General features: G+C 46.7%; 1 protein-coding gene and 1 long non-coding RNA gene across 7 annotated transcripts in view; one reads left to right on the top strand and one right to left on the bottom strand.

Annotated features, from left to right (window-relative positions):
• SUGCT (succinyl-CoA:glutarate-CoA transferase) overlaps positions 1–20,140 on the top strand; it is a 1,486,943-nt gene that overhangs the window by 848,187 nt on the left and 618,616 nt on the right. The window contains exon 13 of one of the 5 annotated variants that reach the window (XM_068236383.1): positions 14,148–14,214. The exons of the other annotated variants lie outside the window; for them this stretch is intronic. Within the exon in view, the coding sequence (XP_068092484.1) occupies positions 14,148–14,156 (9 nt within the window). The 3' untranslated portion in view covers positions 14,157–14,214. Of the gene's footprint in view, positions 1–14,147; positions 14,215–20,140 lie in introns of those variants that run through there. 5 annotated transcript variants of the gene reach the window in all.
• LOC137518477 (uncharacterized) overlaps positions 1–20,140 on the bottom strand; it is a 138,489-nt gene that overhangs the window by 88,103 nt on the left and 30,246 nt on the right. The window contains exon 3 of one of the 2 annotated variants that reach the window (XR_011020827.1): positions 1,332–1,633. The exons of the other annotated variant lie outside the window; for it this stretch is intronic. This is a non-coding gene — a long non-coding RNA (uncharacterized lncRNA). Of the gene's footprint in view, positions 1–1,331; positions 1,634–20,140 lie in introns of those variants that run through there. 2 annotated transcript variants of the gene reach the window in all.

The raw sequence follows: 20,140 nt of genomic DNA, 5'->3' as shown, positions 1-20,140 counted from the left end.
AGAGGATAAAACATTATCTCCCAGGAGAAAACTCAGGAGAAAAAAGTTAATTGCATATGGGCCACAGTCTGAAACCCACAGATGTAAATAATGGTGCATTACTTCTGGCCTTGATGTAAATGCCATAGTCAGTGACTAAAATATAGCCTGACTCAGTTGCAGTTTGATATTTTAGCTATGACCCTTTTTAATTACCATTACATAACTGGTGGTGCAAGCTGTGCACTATGGTTACAATGATTTAAAACTAATCTATGCTGGCTGAGGAACAAAAAGTTAGATACTTAACTAGGTAAAGGCAAGTCTCTGGGTTGTTCAGAGGCTTCCTGCGTTTTCTTTGATCCCACTGCTGCTGCCTGGGACCTGCTGACAGTTTGCGCCAATGCTCTCATTTGTTAATGTGCATGGACGTGCTGAGCTTGTGTGAGTACAGCCACACCTGCACAGTAGCATGGAGCCACTCGTGGACGAGCGGCTTTGACCTGCTGCACAGGCGGGCTATACTCCCACCATGCTCATACACAGCAGGGTGAGCAGACCCAAGAACATATCCAGCAAGCTCTTGTTCAGAGTGCCCAAATGTGGCAACAGTGGGGTCAAGGATAACATGGGAAGCCTCTTGACTATTCACAGGCTCCCCTCTATGTAAATATCCAACTTTTTGTCCTCAGCCAGTTCAGGTTCACTTTACATTTCACCCATGTGAATGGGCCGATTATATTGTGTAGCATATCACTATAGCTGAATTATTGTGTAACTTAAAAGATGTTTAAAAATGCAAAATCTGCTTTTGGCATAGACTGTAAAAGCTAAATTCTAGATGAGCAGAATATATTTTGCATGCGCTGTTCAATATAGAAATTGTGTTTACTTGATTACTTCTAAGCTGCTATAGGCCTGCAGTGCTATAAACTCAGCACCGTACTGAAGAGATGGCATAAGGGAGCACGTAATATGAAAAATACTGTGCACCAGGGACAGTTCTTCAGTGATACTCTTTGTACAATATCCAATACATGACTAGGAATTTGGCTCCATGTCTTATCCTTATAGTAGGAAAATGTGTGTGTGTTTTTTGTTTTTTTTTGTAACCAAAGTTGTTCATTCATGTTTCTCACACAACTATCATAATATATTATTCCTCCCTTGTCTCCTTATCCCCTCGTTGGGAGAGACAGGGCTTTTCTATATAGAAATACATAACTCACTAAAGCATTTCATCATTTTAAGAAACAGCTGAAAAAGACTTTCAAATTTTGCTATTTATTGTCTGTAATTTTAAAATACTATATTCAGCCTGTCAGGCTTCCCACATTTGCAGATAGTTTGTTTAAATTACGTTTGAGGTGTGATGCAGCCACTTTGAAATGATTTTGCTGAAAGCTAAGTGTCAAGGCAGAAGGTGGGCTACCATGAACTGATTAGGGCATGAGGCAAACTATACATTTTCCTAGAAAACATCCTGTGATGAAAGCTTTTACCTTAAGTAATTTTTCTAAAAGACATGTATCCTCCAAAGGATTCCCTGTGTATAATTTCTTTCAAGAGTAGGTCTAATCCATTTATAAATCCATATTTAATGGGCTCCGTGAGTTGCACGTTAGATGACAGGGCCTTCAGTATGCTGTAGATCCTATCACAAAGCAGGAGAACGTTTGCCTTTGAGATGATGGTATTGATGGTAATAGTGTTAACTCAAATAAGTTTAATTTACACCATTAAATCATGTTATATTATAAGACAAAATAGGCAGGTGCGCTCTAAACGATTAGTTGTTATCATTGCTGTTTAGTGGACCCCTGTACATAATAAATTTAGGGGTTCCCATGGGAGTGGGTGTGGTCATAAAAGTGGGTGGATCCAAAAACTCTTTCTATTTACTTCCAGGATTTGTTATGACACTGATCACTGGATAAATACAGTACAGTAGAATCCCGGTTTTCTGGAATTCAACTAACTGGAAGTCTCAAGCAATCGGCACCTGAGGCTGCTTGAGACTATTCGTCAGTTTCTAGTAGAGTTGGGCCGAACCTCCGATTTTAGGTTCGCGAACCTGGTTCGCGAACTTCCGTGGAAGGTTCGGTTTGCGTTAAAGTTCGCGAACCGCAATAGACTTCAATGGGGATGCGAACTTTGAAAAAAAAAAAATAATTATGCTGGCCACAAAAGTGATAGAAAAGATGTTTCAAGGGGTCTAACACCTGGAGGGGGGCATGGCGGAGTGGGATACATGCCAAAAGTCCCCGGGAAAAATCTGGATTTGACGCAAAGCAGCGTTTTAAGGGCAGAAATCACATTGAATGCTAAATGACAGGCCTAAAGTGCTTTAAAACATCTTGCATGTGTATACATCAATCAGGTAGTGTAATTAAGGTACTGCTTCACACTGACACACCAAACTCACCGTGTAACGCACCGCAAACAGCTGTTTGTGTAGTGACGGCCGTGCTGGACTGGTGCGCACCATGGCGAGAGTGCAGGTTTTGGTGGCTTTACAGCCCATATGGTCGCCTGGCTGATGTAGCTGAATGACAGAACAGTGACTGTCCAGCTGATCAAATTTGGTCTGACCACAATGAGGCAACGACCTTATTATCGTGGGTGTGCCCCCCGAGACACTCATCTAGGCGCCGGTCATTGCTTCATTGTGATACGCAAGCCCCTTCACCACGGCAAGGTAATGATCACGAAGGGGAATGGGCGCATGTACATGCCTTTTCTTTTGTTGTTGCAGCTGCCCGCAGTGCAGCCAGAAAAATTAGGCAGTCATGTACACGCAACAGAAAAATTATTACAGCGGCCGCTGCTAGCAGCGGCCTAAAAAATTCAGCAATCCGCCTGGAGTCCCGGACCCTGTTGGTGGTGGCGGAGAAGGTAGTCAAGCGGCCTGCAGGCAGACATGCTGTGTGGAGGAACTGGGAGCGACTTAGTCTTCTTGGGGCAGGCCAGGCAGCCAGTCACACGGCGTGCAGGCAGAGATGCTGTGTGTGCGGGGACTGACTTAGTCTTGGGGCGGGCAGCAGCCCTCCGGGATCCATGCCTCATTCATTTTGATAAAGGTGAGGTACTTAACACTTTTGTGACTTAGGCGACTTCTCTTCTCTATGACAATGCCTCCAGCTGCGCTGAAGGTCCTTTCTGACAGGACGCTTGCGGCAGGGCAGGAGAGAAGTTGGATGGCAAATTGGGACAGCTCTGGCCACAGGTCAAGCCTGCGCACCCAGTAGTTCAAGGGTTCCTCATCGCTGTTCACAGCAGTGTCTACATCCACACTTAAGGCCAGGTAGTCGGCTACCTGCCGTTCCAGGCGTTGGTGGAGGGTGGATCCGGAAGGGCTACGGCGAGGCGTTGGACTAAAGAACGTCTGCATGTCCGACATCACCATGAGATCGCTGGAGCGTCCTGTCTTTGACTGCGTGGACACGGGAGGAGGATTAGTGGCAGTGGTACCTTGCTGGCGTTGTGCCGTCACATCACCCTTAAAGGCATTGTAAAGCATAGTTGACAGCTGGTTCTGCATGTGCTGCATCCTTTCCACCTTCCGGTGAGTTGGTAACAGGTCCGCCACTTTGTGCCTGTACCGAGGGTCTAGTAGTGTGGCCACCCAGTACAGCTCATTCCCCTTGAGGTTTTTTATACGGGGGTCCCTCAACAGGCAGGACAGCATAAAAGACGACATCTGCACAAAGTCGGATCCAGTACCCTCCATCTCCTCTTGCTCTTCCTCAGTGACGTCAGGTAAGTCAACCTCCTCCCCCCAGCCGCGAACAATACCACGGGAAGGTTGAGCAGCACAAGCCCCTTGCGATGCCTGCTGAGGTTGTTCTCCTGCCGCTGTCCCCTCCTCCTCCTCCTCCCCCAAAGAAACACCTTGCTCATCATCCTTAGAGTCTGACTCGTCTTCTGCACACGACTTCTCTTCTTCCTCCTCCTCCCCCCTCTGTGTTGAGGAAACAGCTGGGTCTGATGAAAATTGGTCCCATGCCTGTTCCTGCCGTAACGGTTCCTGGTCACGCTCATTCACAGCTTCATCCGCCACTCTACGCACAGCACGCTCCAAGAAGTAAGCGTAGGGAATTAAGTCGCTGATGGTGCCCTCACTGCGGCTCACCAGGTTGGTCACCTCCTCAAACGGCCGCATGAGCCTGCATGCATTTTCCATCAGTGTCCAGTTGTCGGGCCAGAACATCCCCATCTTCCCAGACTGTTTCATTCTACTGTAGTTGTAGAGGTAGTGGGTCACGGCTTTCTTCTGTTCTAGCAGGCGGGAGAACATGAGCAGGGTCGAGTTCCAGCGAGTCGGGCTATCGCAAATGAGGCGTCTCACCGGCATGTTGTTTTTGCGCTGAATTTCCGCAAAGCGTGCCATGGCTGTGTAAGACCGCCTCAAATGCCCACAGAACTTCCTGGCCTGCTTCAGGACATTCGCTAAGCCAGGGTACTTTGCCACAAATCTTTGAACCACTAGATTCATGACATGTGCCATGCAGGGTATGTGTGTCAGCTTCCCCATATGCAAAGCGGCAAGCAGATTGCTGCCGTTGTCGCACACCACGTTGCCTATCTCCAGGTGGTGCGGGGTCAGCCACTCATCCACCTGTTTCTTAAGAGCAGCCAGGAGAGCTGCTCCAGTGTGACTCTCCGCTTTGAGACAAGACATGTCTAAGATGGCAGCGTCGTACCTGGCATGCAGCATAGGCCCTGCGGAGCTGGGGCTGTGTAGCTGGAGAGGAGAACTGCAACTCAGCCAAGGAGGAGGAGGACAGCGAAGAGCATGTAGCAGGAGGAGAGGAGGTGGCAGGAGGCCTGCCTGCAAGCCGTGGAGGTGTCACAATTTGGTCCGCTGCGCCCTGCTTGCCATCGTTCACCACCAGGTTCACCCAATGGGCTGTGTAGGTAATGTAGCGGCCCTGCCCGTGCTTGGCAGACCAGGCATCCGTGGTCAGGTGTACCCTTGACCCAACGCTCTTCGCAAGAGATGACACCACTTGCCTCTCAACTTCACGGTGCAGTTGGGGTATGGCCTTTCTCGAAAAATAAGTGCGGCCTGGCATCTTCCACTGCGGTGTTCCGATGGCCACAAATTTACGGAAGGCCTCAGAGTCCACCAGCCGGTATGGTAACAGCTGCCGAGCTAACAGTTCCGCCACGCCAGCTGTCAGACGCCGGGCAAGGGGGTGACTGGCCGAAATTGGCTTCTTCCGCTCAAACATTTCCTTCACGGACACCTGACTGCTGCTGTGGGCAGAGGAGCAGGAACCGCTCAAGGGCAGAGGCAGAGTGGAGGAGGGTGCCTGTGAAGGTGGAAGGGAGAAAGCGACAGAAGCAGATAATGCACCTGATGGAGGAGGAAGAGGAGAAGGAGGGTGGCTTTGCTTTTGTGTGCTGCTGCTGCTTTTGCTCAGGTGGCCATCCCATTGCTGTTTGTGCCTTTTCTCCAGGTGCCTTTGTAAGGCACTTGTCCCTACGTGAGTGTTGGCCTTTCCACGGCTCAATTTTTGTTGGCAGAGCGAACAGATGGCTTTGGTCCGATCTGAGGCACACACATTAAAAAATTTCCACACCGCTGAGCCACCCGGGGATGTGGGCACTATGGGGACCTCAGCAGCTGATGCTGAAGGGCAAGTTGGCTGGCTGTACATAGGTGGCGATACATGGTGCCGGACTCTGCCACCAGCTGTTTCTGACGAAGAGCTGCCCCAGCTTCTTTCAGCAACTTCTCTCCTCCTACTACTCTCTGACTCCCCCTCTGAACTGTCCCCCTCTTCATCTCCTCTATTGGGAACATACAGAGGATCCCTATTACCGTCATCATCGTAGTCATCCTGCCCAGCTTCGCTTGCCTCAGACAAATCCAAACTTGCACCATCAGTAGGTCCTTCATCCTCCTGACACGTTACATCCATAGTGTTGCCGCGTAACTCAGACATATGAGCTGGTGAAAATTCATCTGGCTGCAACAACAATGGCTGTGCATCAGTGATTTCACCACTAAATAATTCTTGCGAAGTGTCAACTGCAGCAGAAGTGGTGCTAGTAGTAGCGCTGGTGGCTGAGCAAGATGAGGTGTTCTGTGTCGCTAAATACTCAACCACGTCCTGACAATCTTGGGAGGTGATGGGACGTGCCTTCTTCCGAGCACTGTACTGTGGGCCAGGTCCACACGAAATTACATTTACACGACCTCGCGCAGACCTGCCGGGTGGCCTTCCTCTGGTTCTGGCACTACCTCTTCCTCTACCTGTTTTGTCCATATCGGGTATGCACGGAGTGGTATATCACACTGCGTGCACTCACGTAGGTAGGTGGGTTCACTTAACTGCACAGGTATGCGCACTGATGCGGTGGGTTCACTGAACAGAACAGGTATACAGTGGCGGGTTCACAGAACAGGTATGCAGTGGCGGGTCCACTGAACAGAACAGGTATGCAGTGGCGGGTTCACTAAACAGAACAGGTATACAGTGGCGGGTTCACTAAACAGAACAGGTATACAGTGGCGGGTTCACAGAACAGGTATACAGTGGCGGGTCCACTGAACAGAACAGGTATGCAGTGGCGGGTTCACTGAACAGGTATACAGTGGCGGGTCCACTGAACAGAACAGGTATGCAGTGGCGGGTTCACTAAACAGAACAGGTATACAGTGGCGGGTTCACTAAACAGAACAGGTATACAGTGGCGGGTTCACTAAACAGAACAGGTATACAGTGGCGGGTTCACAGAACAGGTATACAGTGGCGGGTCCACTGAACAGAACAGGTATGCAGTGGCGGGTTCACTGAACAGGTATACAGTGGCGGGTCCACTGAACAGAACAGGTATGCAGTGGTGGGTTCACTAAACAGAACAGGTATACAGTGGCGGGTTCACAGAACAGGTATGCAGTGGCAGGTTCACTGAACACAACAGGTATGCAGTGGCGGGTTCACTGAACAGGTATACAGTGGCGGGTCCACTGAACAGAACAGGTATGCAGTGGCGGGTTCACTGAACAGGTATGCAGTGGTGGGTTCACAGAACAGGTATGCAGTGGTGGGTTCACAGCACAGGTATGCAGTGGTGGGTTCACAGCACAGGTATGCAGTGGTGGGTTCACAGCACAGGTATGCAGTGGTGGGTTCACAGCACAGGTATGCAGTGGTGGGTTCACAGAACAGGTATGCAGTGGCGGGTCCACTGAACAGAACAGGTATGCAGTGGCGGGTTCACTAAACAGAACAGGTATACAGTGGCGGGTTCACTAAACAGAACAGGTATACAGTGGCGGGTTCACAGAACAGGTATACAGTGGCGGGTCCACTGAACAGAACAGGTATGCAGTGGCGGGTTCACTGAACAGGTATACAGTGGCGGGTCCACTGAACAGAACAGGTATGCAGTGGCGGGTTCACTAAACAGAACAGGTATACAGTGGCGGGTTCACTAAACAGAACAGGTATACAGTGGCGGGTTCACTAAACAGAACAGGTATACAGTGGCGGGTTCACAGAACAGGTATACAGTGGCGGGTCCACTGAACAGAACAGGTATGCAGTGGCGGGTTCACTGAACAGGTATACAGTGGCGGGTCCACTGAACAGAACAGGTATGCAGTGGCGGGTTCACTAAACAGAACAGGTATACAGTGGCGGGTTCACTAAACAGAACAGGTATACAGTGGCGGGTTCACAGAACAGGTATGCAGTGGCAGGTTTACTGAACACAACAGGTATGCAGTGGCGGGTTCACTGAACAGGTATACAGTGGCAGGTCCACTGAACAGAACAGGTATGCAGTGGCGGGTTCACTAAACAGAACAGGTATACAGTGGCGGGTTCACTAAACAGAACAGGTATACAGTGGCGGGTTCACAGAACAGGTATGCAGTGGCAGGTTCACTGAACACAACAGGTATGCAGTGGCGGGTTCACTGAACAGGTATACAGTGGCGGGTCCACTGAACAGAACAGGTATGCAGTGGCGGGTTCACTAAACAGAACAGGTATACAGTGGCGGGTTCACAGAACAGGTATGCAGTGGCAGGTTCACTGAACACAACAGGTATGCAGTGGCGGGTTCACTGAACAGGTATACAGTGGCGGGTCCACTGAACAGAACAGGTATGCAGTGGCGGGTTCACTGAACAGGTATGCAGTGGTGGGTTCACAGAACAGGTATGCAGTGGTGGGTTCACAGCACAGGTATGCAGTGGCAGGTTCACTGAACAGGTATACAGTGGCGGGTCCACTGAACAGAACAGGTATGCAGTGGCAGGTTCACTGAACAGGTATGCAGTGGTGGGTTCACAGCACAGGTATGCAGTGGTGGGTTCACAGCACAGGTATGCAGTGGTGGGTTCACAGCACAGGTATGCAGTGGTGGGTTCACAGCACAGGTATGCAGTGGTGGGTTCACAGCACAGGTATGCAGTGGTGGGTTCACAGCACAGGTATGCAGCCAGACAGGAACAAGTTAAGCCTAACTAATCTTTCCCTGAGAGACAGTCTGCAGCAGCTCGCCCTACTCTCACTAACGCAGGCAGCACACGAGTGACCGTAATGGCCGCCGCTGCCTGCCTTATATAAGGGGGGGTGGGGCTCCAGGGGCTAGTGTAACCTAATTGGCTACACTGGGCCTGCTGACTGTGATGTAGAGGGTCAAAGTTGACCCTCCATGTGCATTATGGGGCGAACCGAACTTCCGCAAAGGTTCGCCTGCGGGACGCGAACGCGAACCACGGAAGTTCGCATGGAACCGTTCGCAGGCGAACCGTTCGGCCCAACTCTAGAAACTTTCTAGCCCAGATTGCAGGCAAAACTAAAGAAAAAGCTGGATTCCAGGGCTCCCCAGAGGCTTCTGCATGAGCGGTTGGACTAACCCCTACACAGTGGCGTAGCTAAGGAGCTTTGGGCCCCGATGCAAGTTTTACAAAGTGGCCCACCAAGCACTCTATACATAACCATTGCTACGGTGTCCCAAAACCTGCCAATGGCAACTACAGTGTCAGAGGTGCAAGAAGGGGATGGGGAACCGTTTGTTAATGATTACCACTATTCAAAGTATCTATAGAAGTGATTATTATGAACACAGGACCAGTAGAGAGCTAATACTGTAGTTGAGGGAGGGCCCTTTGGGGAAATGATGTATATCTTCACAAAATGTGTTGTGCTAAGTGCTTGGCTCTATGTTTTTCAACAAAATGGGTTATAATATTTCAAATACTTTGTGTGGCTATACTTTGGAGGGCTTCCAGCCACATAGAAGTTGAATGTTGTTTTACCTTATGTGATCTTAACTAGTTAACTTCAAAGGGTTTTTCCCCTTAAGGACCAGAGCAATTTTCATCTTTCAACACTCCTCCCTTTCATTCACCATTAACTTAATCACTACTTACCACAACAAAAGGATCTATATCTTGTTTTGTTTTTTTATGTTTGTGTGTTGTTGTTGTTTTTGCCACCAATTAGGCTTTCTTTGGGTGGTACATTTTGCTAAGAATTATTTTATTCTAAATGCATTTTAATGGGAATAATAAGAAAAAAAATGGGAAAAAATTATTTCTTTTCATGCTGCAACAGATCTGCAGGATCCGATGCAGTAATTGGACCGCACATCTGTCTGTGGGATAATCCCAGGCACATGGATGTGGTCCCCCATATAGAATTTTGTAAAAATCTGCAATTGATTTGTTAACTGCATAAATTGTAACCTACCTTTGTATTGCACTGTTAAAGAGAACCCAAGGTGGGTTCTAAGAATGCTAATTGCACACAAAGGCTGGGTCTGCATATACTGCCCATCCTCTGTTGCTATACTGATTTCCCCCTAAGCCCTCCTGCGCTCTGCTATGCCCCCATAAATCATAGTGAATCGAGTGGAAGATAAGCGGCGCCGGCAGGGACGAGCGGGGGATCGAATCCGACGCGCGAGCGGGGATGCGGCAGGTACGCGCAGGGATGCGGAAGAGGCGATCCGGCGGCTAATCGAGCCGCCGGATCGCCTCGTGTAGATGAGGCTTTAGATTTTTCGATCATCTAGTTAGATTTTTCTGTTAGATTTTTCTGTTAGATTCGCTGTTAGAATGCATAATTAGATTATGTTCTGTAGAGAATGGTCATTATCTCTGGTGCATTGTCTTCTGTTTATCTCCTGCTGAGTAGAACAATGCCTAATTGCTCAGCAGGCAGATGGTAAGATAGATACATTTCCAACATGTTGGAAATTTATCTATCTGGCAGGTAAATCTAACAGAAAATTGTATGGTGTAATCCCAGCATAATGCTGGGAATGCACCATACAATTTTCTGTTAGATTTTCTGTTATGCTGGGCATACACGATCCGTTTCTGCGGCTTGATTAGCCGCCGGATTGACTCCCGCACGTCCCCGCTCATCCCTGCGCGCGCCTGGATCGATTCCCGCTCGTCCCCGCAGGCGCTTCTCTTATCTTCCGCTCGTTCTCCGCTATTGCCCGCCCGCGGGTATCGAGCGCGGAATCGATCCGGCGGGTCAACGGACATGTCTGACATTATCAATCGAGCCATCAGCGGCTCGATTGATAACAAAAAAATTACCTGTGTATGCCCACCATTAGATTTTCCTGCCAGATAGATAAATTCCAACATGTTGGAAATTATCTATCTAACCATCTATCTGCCTAGCAATTAGTCATTGTTCTACTCAGCAGGAGATAACCAGAAGACAATGCACCAGAGATAATGACCAGTCTCTACAGAAAATAATCTAATTATGCATTCTAACAGAAAATCGAACAGAAAAATCTAACAGAAGAATCTAACAGAAAATTGTATGGTGTATTCCCAGCATTATAGCTCAGACTGAATTTGCAGCAACTGCTGATTGGATTAATGCAACTCTAAATAAACCGTCTACTCCACCACAGGGGTGCCATGGTGTCCTCCACCACAGGGGCGCCCGCCAAAACTGCTGCATTTATCATCCATCTGAACCGGCCCTAGACTACTAGGGAGATCTGTATATGGGAGGGAGAACAGGTAAAATGGGGAAATGTACATTCCTGTGGCGCATGTGTACTTTGGAAGAACTTTATATAAATGTTGTTCTTGCACTAAATGTGCATAAAGGGGACATTTATAAACCTTCATTTTGCAGGAATTAGCTAAACAGATTGTGACTCTGCTGTGGGAACACCCTCGTAGGGCAAAACTGCAAAAACGAGTGTTTTCCCGATCCACACCAACTCTAAGGCCTCATTTACATTGAAAATTGTAGCAATTTTCCCATGATTCTGCAAAATCGCAACAATTTGCTAGCAATTTTGCCACAATTGTATTTGCAATAATTGCTGCAAAAATGTTGCAAGCAATACTTGGAAATGTAAATGCAAATGCAGCACAAACACAGCCAGTGTGGACCAGGCCTATTATAGGTATACACTATACAATTTTCTGGCAGATTTACCAGCCAGATCGATTATTTCCAACATGTTTAATCTGAGTTTCGATCGATTTTCTGATCGATTTTTCCGATCGATTTCCGTTCACTTCTATGGAAATCAATTGGAAAAACAACCGGAAAATTGAAAAATCGATCGGCATTCAGTTCGGACATGTTGGAAAGAATTGATTTGCCAGAAAATTGTATGGTGTGTACCTAGCAATAGAAAATTGCAAACTGCATAACAGAAGGGGTGTATTTTAGTGATAGAGAGGTGATTAGGGTTTACTGTTTAACAACACTGGAAGCTCACTTTTGCAATGTATTTGAGGACATGGGGATATTTGTTAAATTTTAAGCAGAGATTCTATTTATAAATTAGTTTTTCATTATTAAATTTGAAGACCTACAGTTGTACAATAAACGTTTATTTTTTTAAAAATATGTCTGTTTATCTGAAATATACTACTAAAGTCGAGTTTCAATCCAGTCCCCTCTGAACAAATACAATGCAATATATAAAATACAACACATTTAAGATGTAATATCAAATCATTTATTTAGACTATTGTGCTGGTTGGTGTATGTATTTTCTATGATCCACCATATTAAAGGGAATCTGAAGAGGGAGGAATATACATTTTAAATAATACAGTTGCCTGGCAGATCCTCTGCCTCCAATACATTTAGCCACAGACCCTGAATAAGCGCGCAGATTAGATGTTTCTGACAAGTTTAGCTGCATGCTTGTTTCAGATGTGATTCAGACACTACTCATGCATGAAAGATCAGCAGGATGCCAGGCAATCAGTTTTATGGTAGCAGCACAATTTAAGAGATGCGATCAGACTACAGATAATGCCAATAGATACAAAGAGAAAAGCTTTTTCAAAAATATCAAAATGAATTTATTGCCTGAACATCATAATTCAACTAAACTACTAAAAACAGCATGAGATGGCCATCTCACCACACATACCTGCATCAAACACCCACACAACTGGCCAGTTATTAAGTTTGTCTCAAGCTAAACAAATGTCAGTGACAAAGCTCCACAATGAAATCAATAACTCCACAAGCCAGAAGAAAAATAGCTCTGATCAAGCAAAAGCAGTAGCGTGCAAGCCAGTGTGCAAAAGAATGGTGCCAAGTGCCAGTCACATATTATCATACACAGTAGACTCTTTGTAATGGTCTCACCACTCCGTAGTATGCCCTGTGCATCCAGGCATTCCAGCAAGATTGTCACCACCTCAGCTGTGGTGGATCTATTGGAACTTTATGCCCCTCCACGCACCCTCCGCTCTGCCAACAAGATGAAGCTGGTTATTCCCAGGATACACTTAACATTTGGTGCTCGGGCCTTTTCCTATGCAGCCCCTACTCTATGGAACTCACTTCCACAATCAGTACGAGAGGCTCCTTCTCTGGACAGCTTTAAAAAAAGGCTAAAAACTCACCTCTTTTCCCTAGCCTTTGAGACTGCATAATGCAGGGTCACAGCGCTTTGAGTCCCCAGGGAGAAAAGCGCTATATAAATATTATTGTTATTGTTATTGTTACTATAAGTCAGAGTGTCCTAGCCAGGATGAGGAGCGGGCAGTGATCCTCGCTGCATCCACAAAGGGCATGCACCACAGTAACTGTAGCCCGCAAGGGATTTCAAGCAAATCCATAGCGTCAGCAGGAAAACTGCTGGGCGCTTTCAGCGGCACAGCGCGAAGTCAGATGGCATCCATGGGTGAGTTAGTCACCTTCAGCCTACGTTGCAGAATCGTGGCCGTAGTGTGGAAACTGAAGCTGCGTGTGGGGTCTAGCACAGACGTGTGGCGGGACAGTGTCTCATGCAAGCACACAAGCCATTACATGGTTCGCTGGTACTTCTGGCTTCTTCAGTTTTATAGTAGGGAAATATATATATATATATATATATATATATATGGCAGCTTTCATATACCTCTGACTCGAGGTTCCCTTTAAAAGTGAATGTCTAAAATCGTTATGTACTTTGCATATCAAAACCAAATTTCTGAGGGAGACTTGTCAAGGACTTTGGATAATACCAGGAAAAACCATATCTGTGACTTTATAGGTACTTAAATATATATCCTACCACTTGAAACATACTGGTACAGCTGTAAAAAGAAACATTACATTGCATGCATTATGAAGTTCTTTACTGTATAATGTGAGATTTGCCATAGATTGCCAATGATTCATCAGCCCCAGAGACGTTGATTGTCCCCTCTGATCAGAAGCCAGAGACTGTATTTTTTTTTAAGGAATAGTGATGAAAGAAGGAACTAGCTCTTTGTGGTCAAACGGATGTAAGCTAGTCATAGCTTTACTATACAGCCAAGTTCTGTTGTTAATGTGCAGTGCTTTTAAAACTTTAGTCTAGATGTAGACGCCACAGTAGTTTTATTCATATAGTTCATGTTAGTTTGCTCCATGCCAAAGCATTATGTGACACGTTATTAGCTCATTAAAACATATACATCTGCATATAGTCTGGCACATTAGAGACTATTATTTTGGTTTCAATGAACTATGTTGTTTAAAACTATGAAAAACCTACTGCATATACAATACTGTACATTTATTGCTGACTTTAACTTACTTTAAGTGTATTATAATACATGACTTTTTGTAATTTTTCTTTGTGGGTCGCTGACATTCAACTACATTGTCATGTTTAGCACATTACATGTAATTGTAATTCAGGTAAACTTGTATTTTTTTGTATAGCTCCATTGAGATGCACAATAAGAACAGACAACACAAGACTGTGACCCTATCTAGCTAGGGAGTGGGTCAAGTGGCCTTGAGGAAAAAACACAAAAGAGGAACCCAATATGGTATAGTATGGTTGAAAAAACGGCAATTACTAGGAAAAAAATGAGGTACTCCCAAACCTGGGTTGCTGGACAGCAACCACCTTCGCATGTGGGGAACACCAATCCTGCACTCAGGTAGTTGAAAGGCCCCACTGTGGATAGGTTGCTTCTCAAGATAACACATGTCTTGAGCTACATGCACACGTATATATTGACCTGATGAAGTTAGTTTGTAGCTCACGAAATGCATTGTATTGCGTCATGCAAATAAATTATGGTTTGTTAACTCAAGCTTAGTCATCCTTCTTGAAGTAAGCCGCCTCTTGTATTTTTCTTACCATTATTTTAAATACCCACAAAAGTGTATCACTCTATTGGGTGCCTCTTACCCGGTTTCCACCCTATCCAGCTGTCCAGGCACTGATCATTTGATGTTATATGGCTATGGCTTGTATGTCAAAGCTCAGGACCCTTTCCTCCTCCCTTCCTCCAGTAAAATGATACATCACAAAAGATGTACAGGTATGTACAGATGAGCTGAGCTACCTGTTCATGTCCTGGCCTGACCTAATGCAAATTGTATACAACTTGGATTTGGGTTATATCATGTGTTCAGCTGTGCATTTTCTTAGTCCTGCACAGTCAAATGCACACTAGGCAATAATCACTAGAGATGGCCCGGACGGTTCGCATGTGAACTTGTTTGCGCAAACAACGCGGGTTAGCACCGAAACACGAACTTTATGCGAGTTCGACCAGCCCCTATACTACATCATTGGGCTAAACTTTGACCCTCTACATCACAGTCAGCAGACACATGGCAGCCAAGCAGGCTGCACTCCCTCCTGGAGCCCTCCCCCCCTTCATATAAGGCAGCAGCGTCTGCCATTTTCTCACTTTGTGTGCTGCTGTATTAGTGAGAGAAGGGAGAGACATTGGAGAGATAGGGAAAGCGATAGGAGGTCTGTCAGCTTGCTCCTTGCTGATATTTATTGCTGAAAAGCACCCTAAAACAGCTCTTTTGAGAACCAATATTCTTGTGATGTTTTTTTTTTTTTTTGTGTGTGTCCCACTGACACTGCATATACAGCCCTGTCTGTCACAGCTGGCCCTTGCTAATTGCTATACTGTGCCAGGCCCAGCACATTCTGTGCCTACCTTTTCACTGCACCTGTGTGACTGCTGCACATTGTATTATAATACCAGTCACTGCATACCTTTCACTGCACCTGTGTGACCGCATGCTGTTTTATATATCAGCAGTCAGTGCATCCATTTTCACTGCACCTGTGTGACTGCACATTGTTCTACCAGCAGTCACTGCATACCTTTCACTGCACCTGTGTGACTGCACATTGTTCTACCAGCAGTCACTGCATACCTTTCACTGCACCTGTGTGACTGCACATTGTTCTACCAGCAGTCACTGCATACCTTTCACTGCACCTGTGTGACTGCACATTGTTCTACCAGCAGTCAATGCATACCTTTCACTGCATCTGTGCGACAGCACGCTGTTTTATATACCAGCCATTGCATACTTTTCACTGCACCTGTGTGACTGCTGCACATTGTATTATAATACCAGTCACTGCATACCTTTCACTGCATCTGTGTGACCGCATGCTGTTTTATATACCAGCAGTCAGTGCATCCATTTTCACTGCATCTGTATGACTGCACATTGTTCTACCAGTAGTCACTGCATACCTTTCACTGCACCTGTGTGACTGCACATTATTCTACCAGCAGTCACTGCATACCTTTCACTGCACCTGTGTGACTGCACATTGTTCTATCAGCAGTCACTGCATACCTTTCACTGCACCTGTGTGACTGCACATTGTTCTATCATCAGTCACTGCATCCATTTTCACTGCACCTGTGTGACTGCACATTGTTGTACCAGCAGTCACTGCATACCTTTCATTGCATCTGTGTGACCGCACGCTGTTTTATATACCAGCAGTTAGTGCATTCTGTAATGATCGGTGTCAGTAAGCAGAGAGGATCTGATTATTAGTGATCTACAGTATCACCAATAATGCAGATGTCACCCGATTATTGATGATCTGCAGAATCACCAATAATGCAAGTGCGACTAACCTCTGGATACGGTAGCAGAAAAAATGACAATCAACACTGTACAATATACAAGATTGTGGAAATATCCACCACACGGTGATTCCTCAGAGGTGTGGTTACCTCTGAATGGGAACCCTGTGTGTGAGATCCTCGGCCCAGGTAAAGATTGGGATCTCAGCCCCTGGCAGTAATCGTCTGCTAGGGCAGGCGTCTCGGAAAGGCAAGCCTCAGAGATATCCCACCAGTGGGAGACGTTCCACTGGGGAAAAGAGAAAGGTCAGACAGGCAAAGGTTTGGCAACAGAGAGACGGCAGCAGTACAAGAACAGAGGGCTGATTCAGAGTCCGTTTAACAGGCAGGGTCGGCAACTAAGAATCAGATAGGCAAAGGTACAAAATCGAGAAGAGTAAAGAGTAGTCAGGGATAGCCAAAGTCAAAACACAGATAAATATGCAATACAATCCTAAACTGAGGTGTGACGTCCTTGATATCAACACCCGGGAACTGAGCTAAGGTCTGAGCGTTTACACCTAAGTATTCACGACAGCAGACAGTGAGAAAATGACATCTGTGGGCTTAAATGCAAGAGCTCAGTTCCACCAGCGGGGGCTGGACCTGAAGTCAGCATGTGATTGGCTGGCTGAGGTCAGCTGATCGCCGGATCAGCTGACCCGTCTTCTCAAGGAATAAATATCCTGCCGCCTCGTGCGCGTGCGCATGACCCTCTGCCTCTGAACTTCAGAGAGGCCAGGTCCCCGGTCACGCCCGCACACCGAAGTCCGCCGACTGAGTAGCAGGACCCGCCGCCATACTATCAGCCGCGGCGGTGCCTGCCCTGCTCTGCGCCGGCGGCTCCGTATGAGATTCAGAAACCGCCGGCTGGGAAGCGGAGGCCGCCGCCATGCTGCCCTGCGCGGCGGCGGCTCCGCTATTCTTCACACATACCTTTTCACGGCACCTGTGTGACTGCGCATTGCAATATACCAGTCAGTGCATACCGTTCACTTGAATGGATGGCAGACTTGCCCTCCATAACAGATTCTCGCTATAGGATTTCAAGTGTATTCATCTCATCATTATACAGCAGTCAGTGTATACCTTTCACTGCATCTGTGTGACTGCACACTGTATTATACTGGCAGTCAGTACCTTTCACTGCATCTGTGTGAAGGCACATTGTATTAGTCAAGTCAGTGCATACCTTTCACTTCATCCCCCCAATATAGACAAAACAACAGGCAAAGGCAAAGCCAGAGGCAGGCCACCCCACAGGTCTGTTCAAGGTCGTGCTGTCGTGATTTAGTGCGGCCATTGACCAAAGTACAGTGTTCAGAAGAAGGCACGTGCCATCAACCCCCAATATTGTCAGGACGTAGTTGACTATTTAACATAGAACACCTCATCTTCCTCAGCTTCCGCACGGAAGTGTGACATATCTTCCTCCTCCTGCTCTGATTCTGGCACCTCTCTTAACCTCCCTGGCGTTCAATTGCTGCGGCCACGCGGCCACGGGAGGCAATTTTTTGTTTTAAATGTATTTTAAATAGTGTAGCTATCACTAGGCTAGCTACAAATGTGCCCCAAGTCCCCCGGCACCGCTCTAGTCCCTCCGATCGCCGCCGGCTATATTTACCAAGCCGCAATCCTGCAAGAACCGCAACTTCCCCGAAAAGCTTCTGTCGGCGCTACGGCGACGATCGGACATGACGTCTGACGTCATCGACGTCATGACGTCATGTGCAGGCCCGATCCTCCCTATAGCGACGCCTGAAGGCTATTGGAGAGGCTGCACCATCGCTGGTTCCGGGGGGAGGTATGTATAAGGGCGGCGATCGGGAGGCATCAGAGGGTGGCGGCGGCGATCGGGGGCAACACGTAGCTAGCCAAGTGCTAGCTACATGATCTAAAACAATTATGTTTAAAAAAAAAAAAAACACCCGGGGCCATGCGATCCCATGCGGCGGTATGGACAAGCATGTCCATACCGCTCAGGTGGTTAACACTCAGTTGGCAGCCATCACCAAAGTGTCATCATCCCAGGGCTCAGCGGTGTGGAAATGTATTTGTGTGTCTGCCCCAGATAAGAGCAATGCCATCTGCACTCTCTGCCACCAAAAATTGAGCCGTGGAAAGACCAAGACCCGCGTAGGGACAACTGCTTTACGAAGGCACATGATGAAAAAGCACAAACTGCAATGGGATGACCCCCTGAGGAAAAGAAGCACACAAAAGCAAAGCCACACACCGCAGTGGAAGATACCAGGCCGCAATTATTTCTCAAAAAAGGCTATACCCAAACTGTATTGTGACGTTGAAAGGCAAGTGGTGTCATCTCTGGCACACAGGGTTGGGTCAAGGGTCCATCTGACCATGGAGGACTGGTCTGCAAAGCACGGTAAGGCCTGCCCGAAGACTAAGTCAGTCCCCACACACAGCATCTCTGCCTGCGCGCCGTGTGACTGCCTGCCCCAAGACTAAGCCGGTCCCCACACAGCTACATATATAGCAGCGGCCGCTTTAATAATTTTTCTGGTGCGTGTACATGCCTGCCTAATTTTTCTGTCTGCACTGCAGCTACAACAACAAAACAAAAGGCATGTACATGTGTCAATTCCCCTTCATGATCGTTACCTTGTTGCGGTGAAGGGGCTTGCGTATTACAATGAAGCAATGACCGGCTATATGAGTGTGTTGGGGGGGACACCTGACCCAAAATAATAAGGTCATTGCTTCATTGTGGACAGACCAATTTGATCAGCTGGATAGTCGCTGTTGTTCTGTCATTGAGCTACCTCAGCTCGACCATATGGACTTGAAAAACCAATCGCCTGCACTCTCGCCATGGTGCGCACCAGTCCAGCATGGCCATCACTACACAAACAGCTGTTTGAGGTGCGTTACACAGTGAGTTTGGTCTGTCAGTGTGAAGCAGTACACTAATTATACTACCTGATTGATGTATACACACGCAAGATTTTAAAGCACTTTATGCCTCCAATTTAGCAATGCAATGTGATTTCTGCCCTTAAAACCTTGCTGTGCGTCAAATCTGTAATGTTCCACGGGACTTTTGGCGTGTATCCCACTACGCCATGTCCCCCTCCAGGTGTTAGACCCCTTAAAACATCTTTTTCATCACTTCTGTGGCCAGAATTAGTGTTTGTAGTTTTGAAAGTTCACCTGCCCATTGAAGTCTGTTGCGGTTTGTGAAGTTCATGCGAACTCGACTTTTTGTGAAAGTTCGCGTTCAAAAGGTTTGCGAACCTAAAATCGGAGGTTCGAGCCATCTCTAATAATCACAAAATACCATACACAAACTCTATATGGCTCTTTACTAAAGGTAAAAAAGAAGTATACAAGCAGCAAAACATTTAGAAAATAAAAATCTGAAAGTATTGTTTTATTATTGTTGAGAGTTATGAGGAATACAATATAAAAAGGAGAACCAAACTGACAAAAATTGATCTGGTGCCACTACTTTACTATGTTTCCAATATTTTATCTAAGTTGTATAAGAATAGGTGCAAACATTGGGTTCTACTACAGTAAGGTGAGCAAAGAGCAACTTAGTTAAAATACATTCCATATTCAGCCAGTAAACAAATGTGGAGCTTATTCCATCCTGTGCCTATAATAACCATCCTAAACATATGAGTGTGATAATACAATTATTAGTCCAATACGGACTTGGCAGGTCCGGGATTTACATATGGGTGGATATTCAGTACTTGAACTCAAAATGGGAGGGAAATTAAGTGTTTAGTAAAAAACATAAGAAAGTTGAGGCAGGTAGTTGCCAGGAAAGAAAGAAAATGAGAA

This window comes from Hyperolius riggenbachi, chromosome 5, assembly GCF_040937935.1.
Source record: "Hyperolius riggenbachi isolate aHypRig1 chromosome 5, aHypRig1.pri, whole genome shotgun sequence".
Lineage (NCBI taxonomy): Eukaryota > Metazoa > Chordata > Amphibia > Anura > Hyperoliidae > Hyperolius > Hyperolius riggenbachi.
Note: the sequence above shows the minus strand (reverse complement) of the source record. Positions and strands in the feature narration are given on the sequence as shown.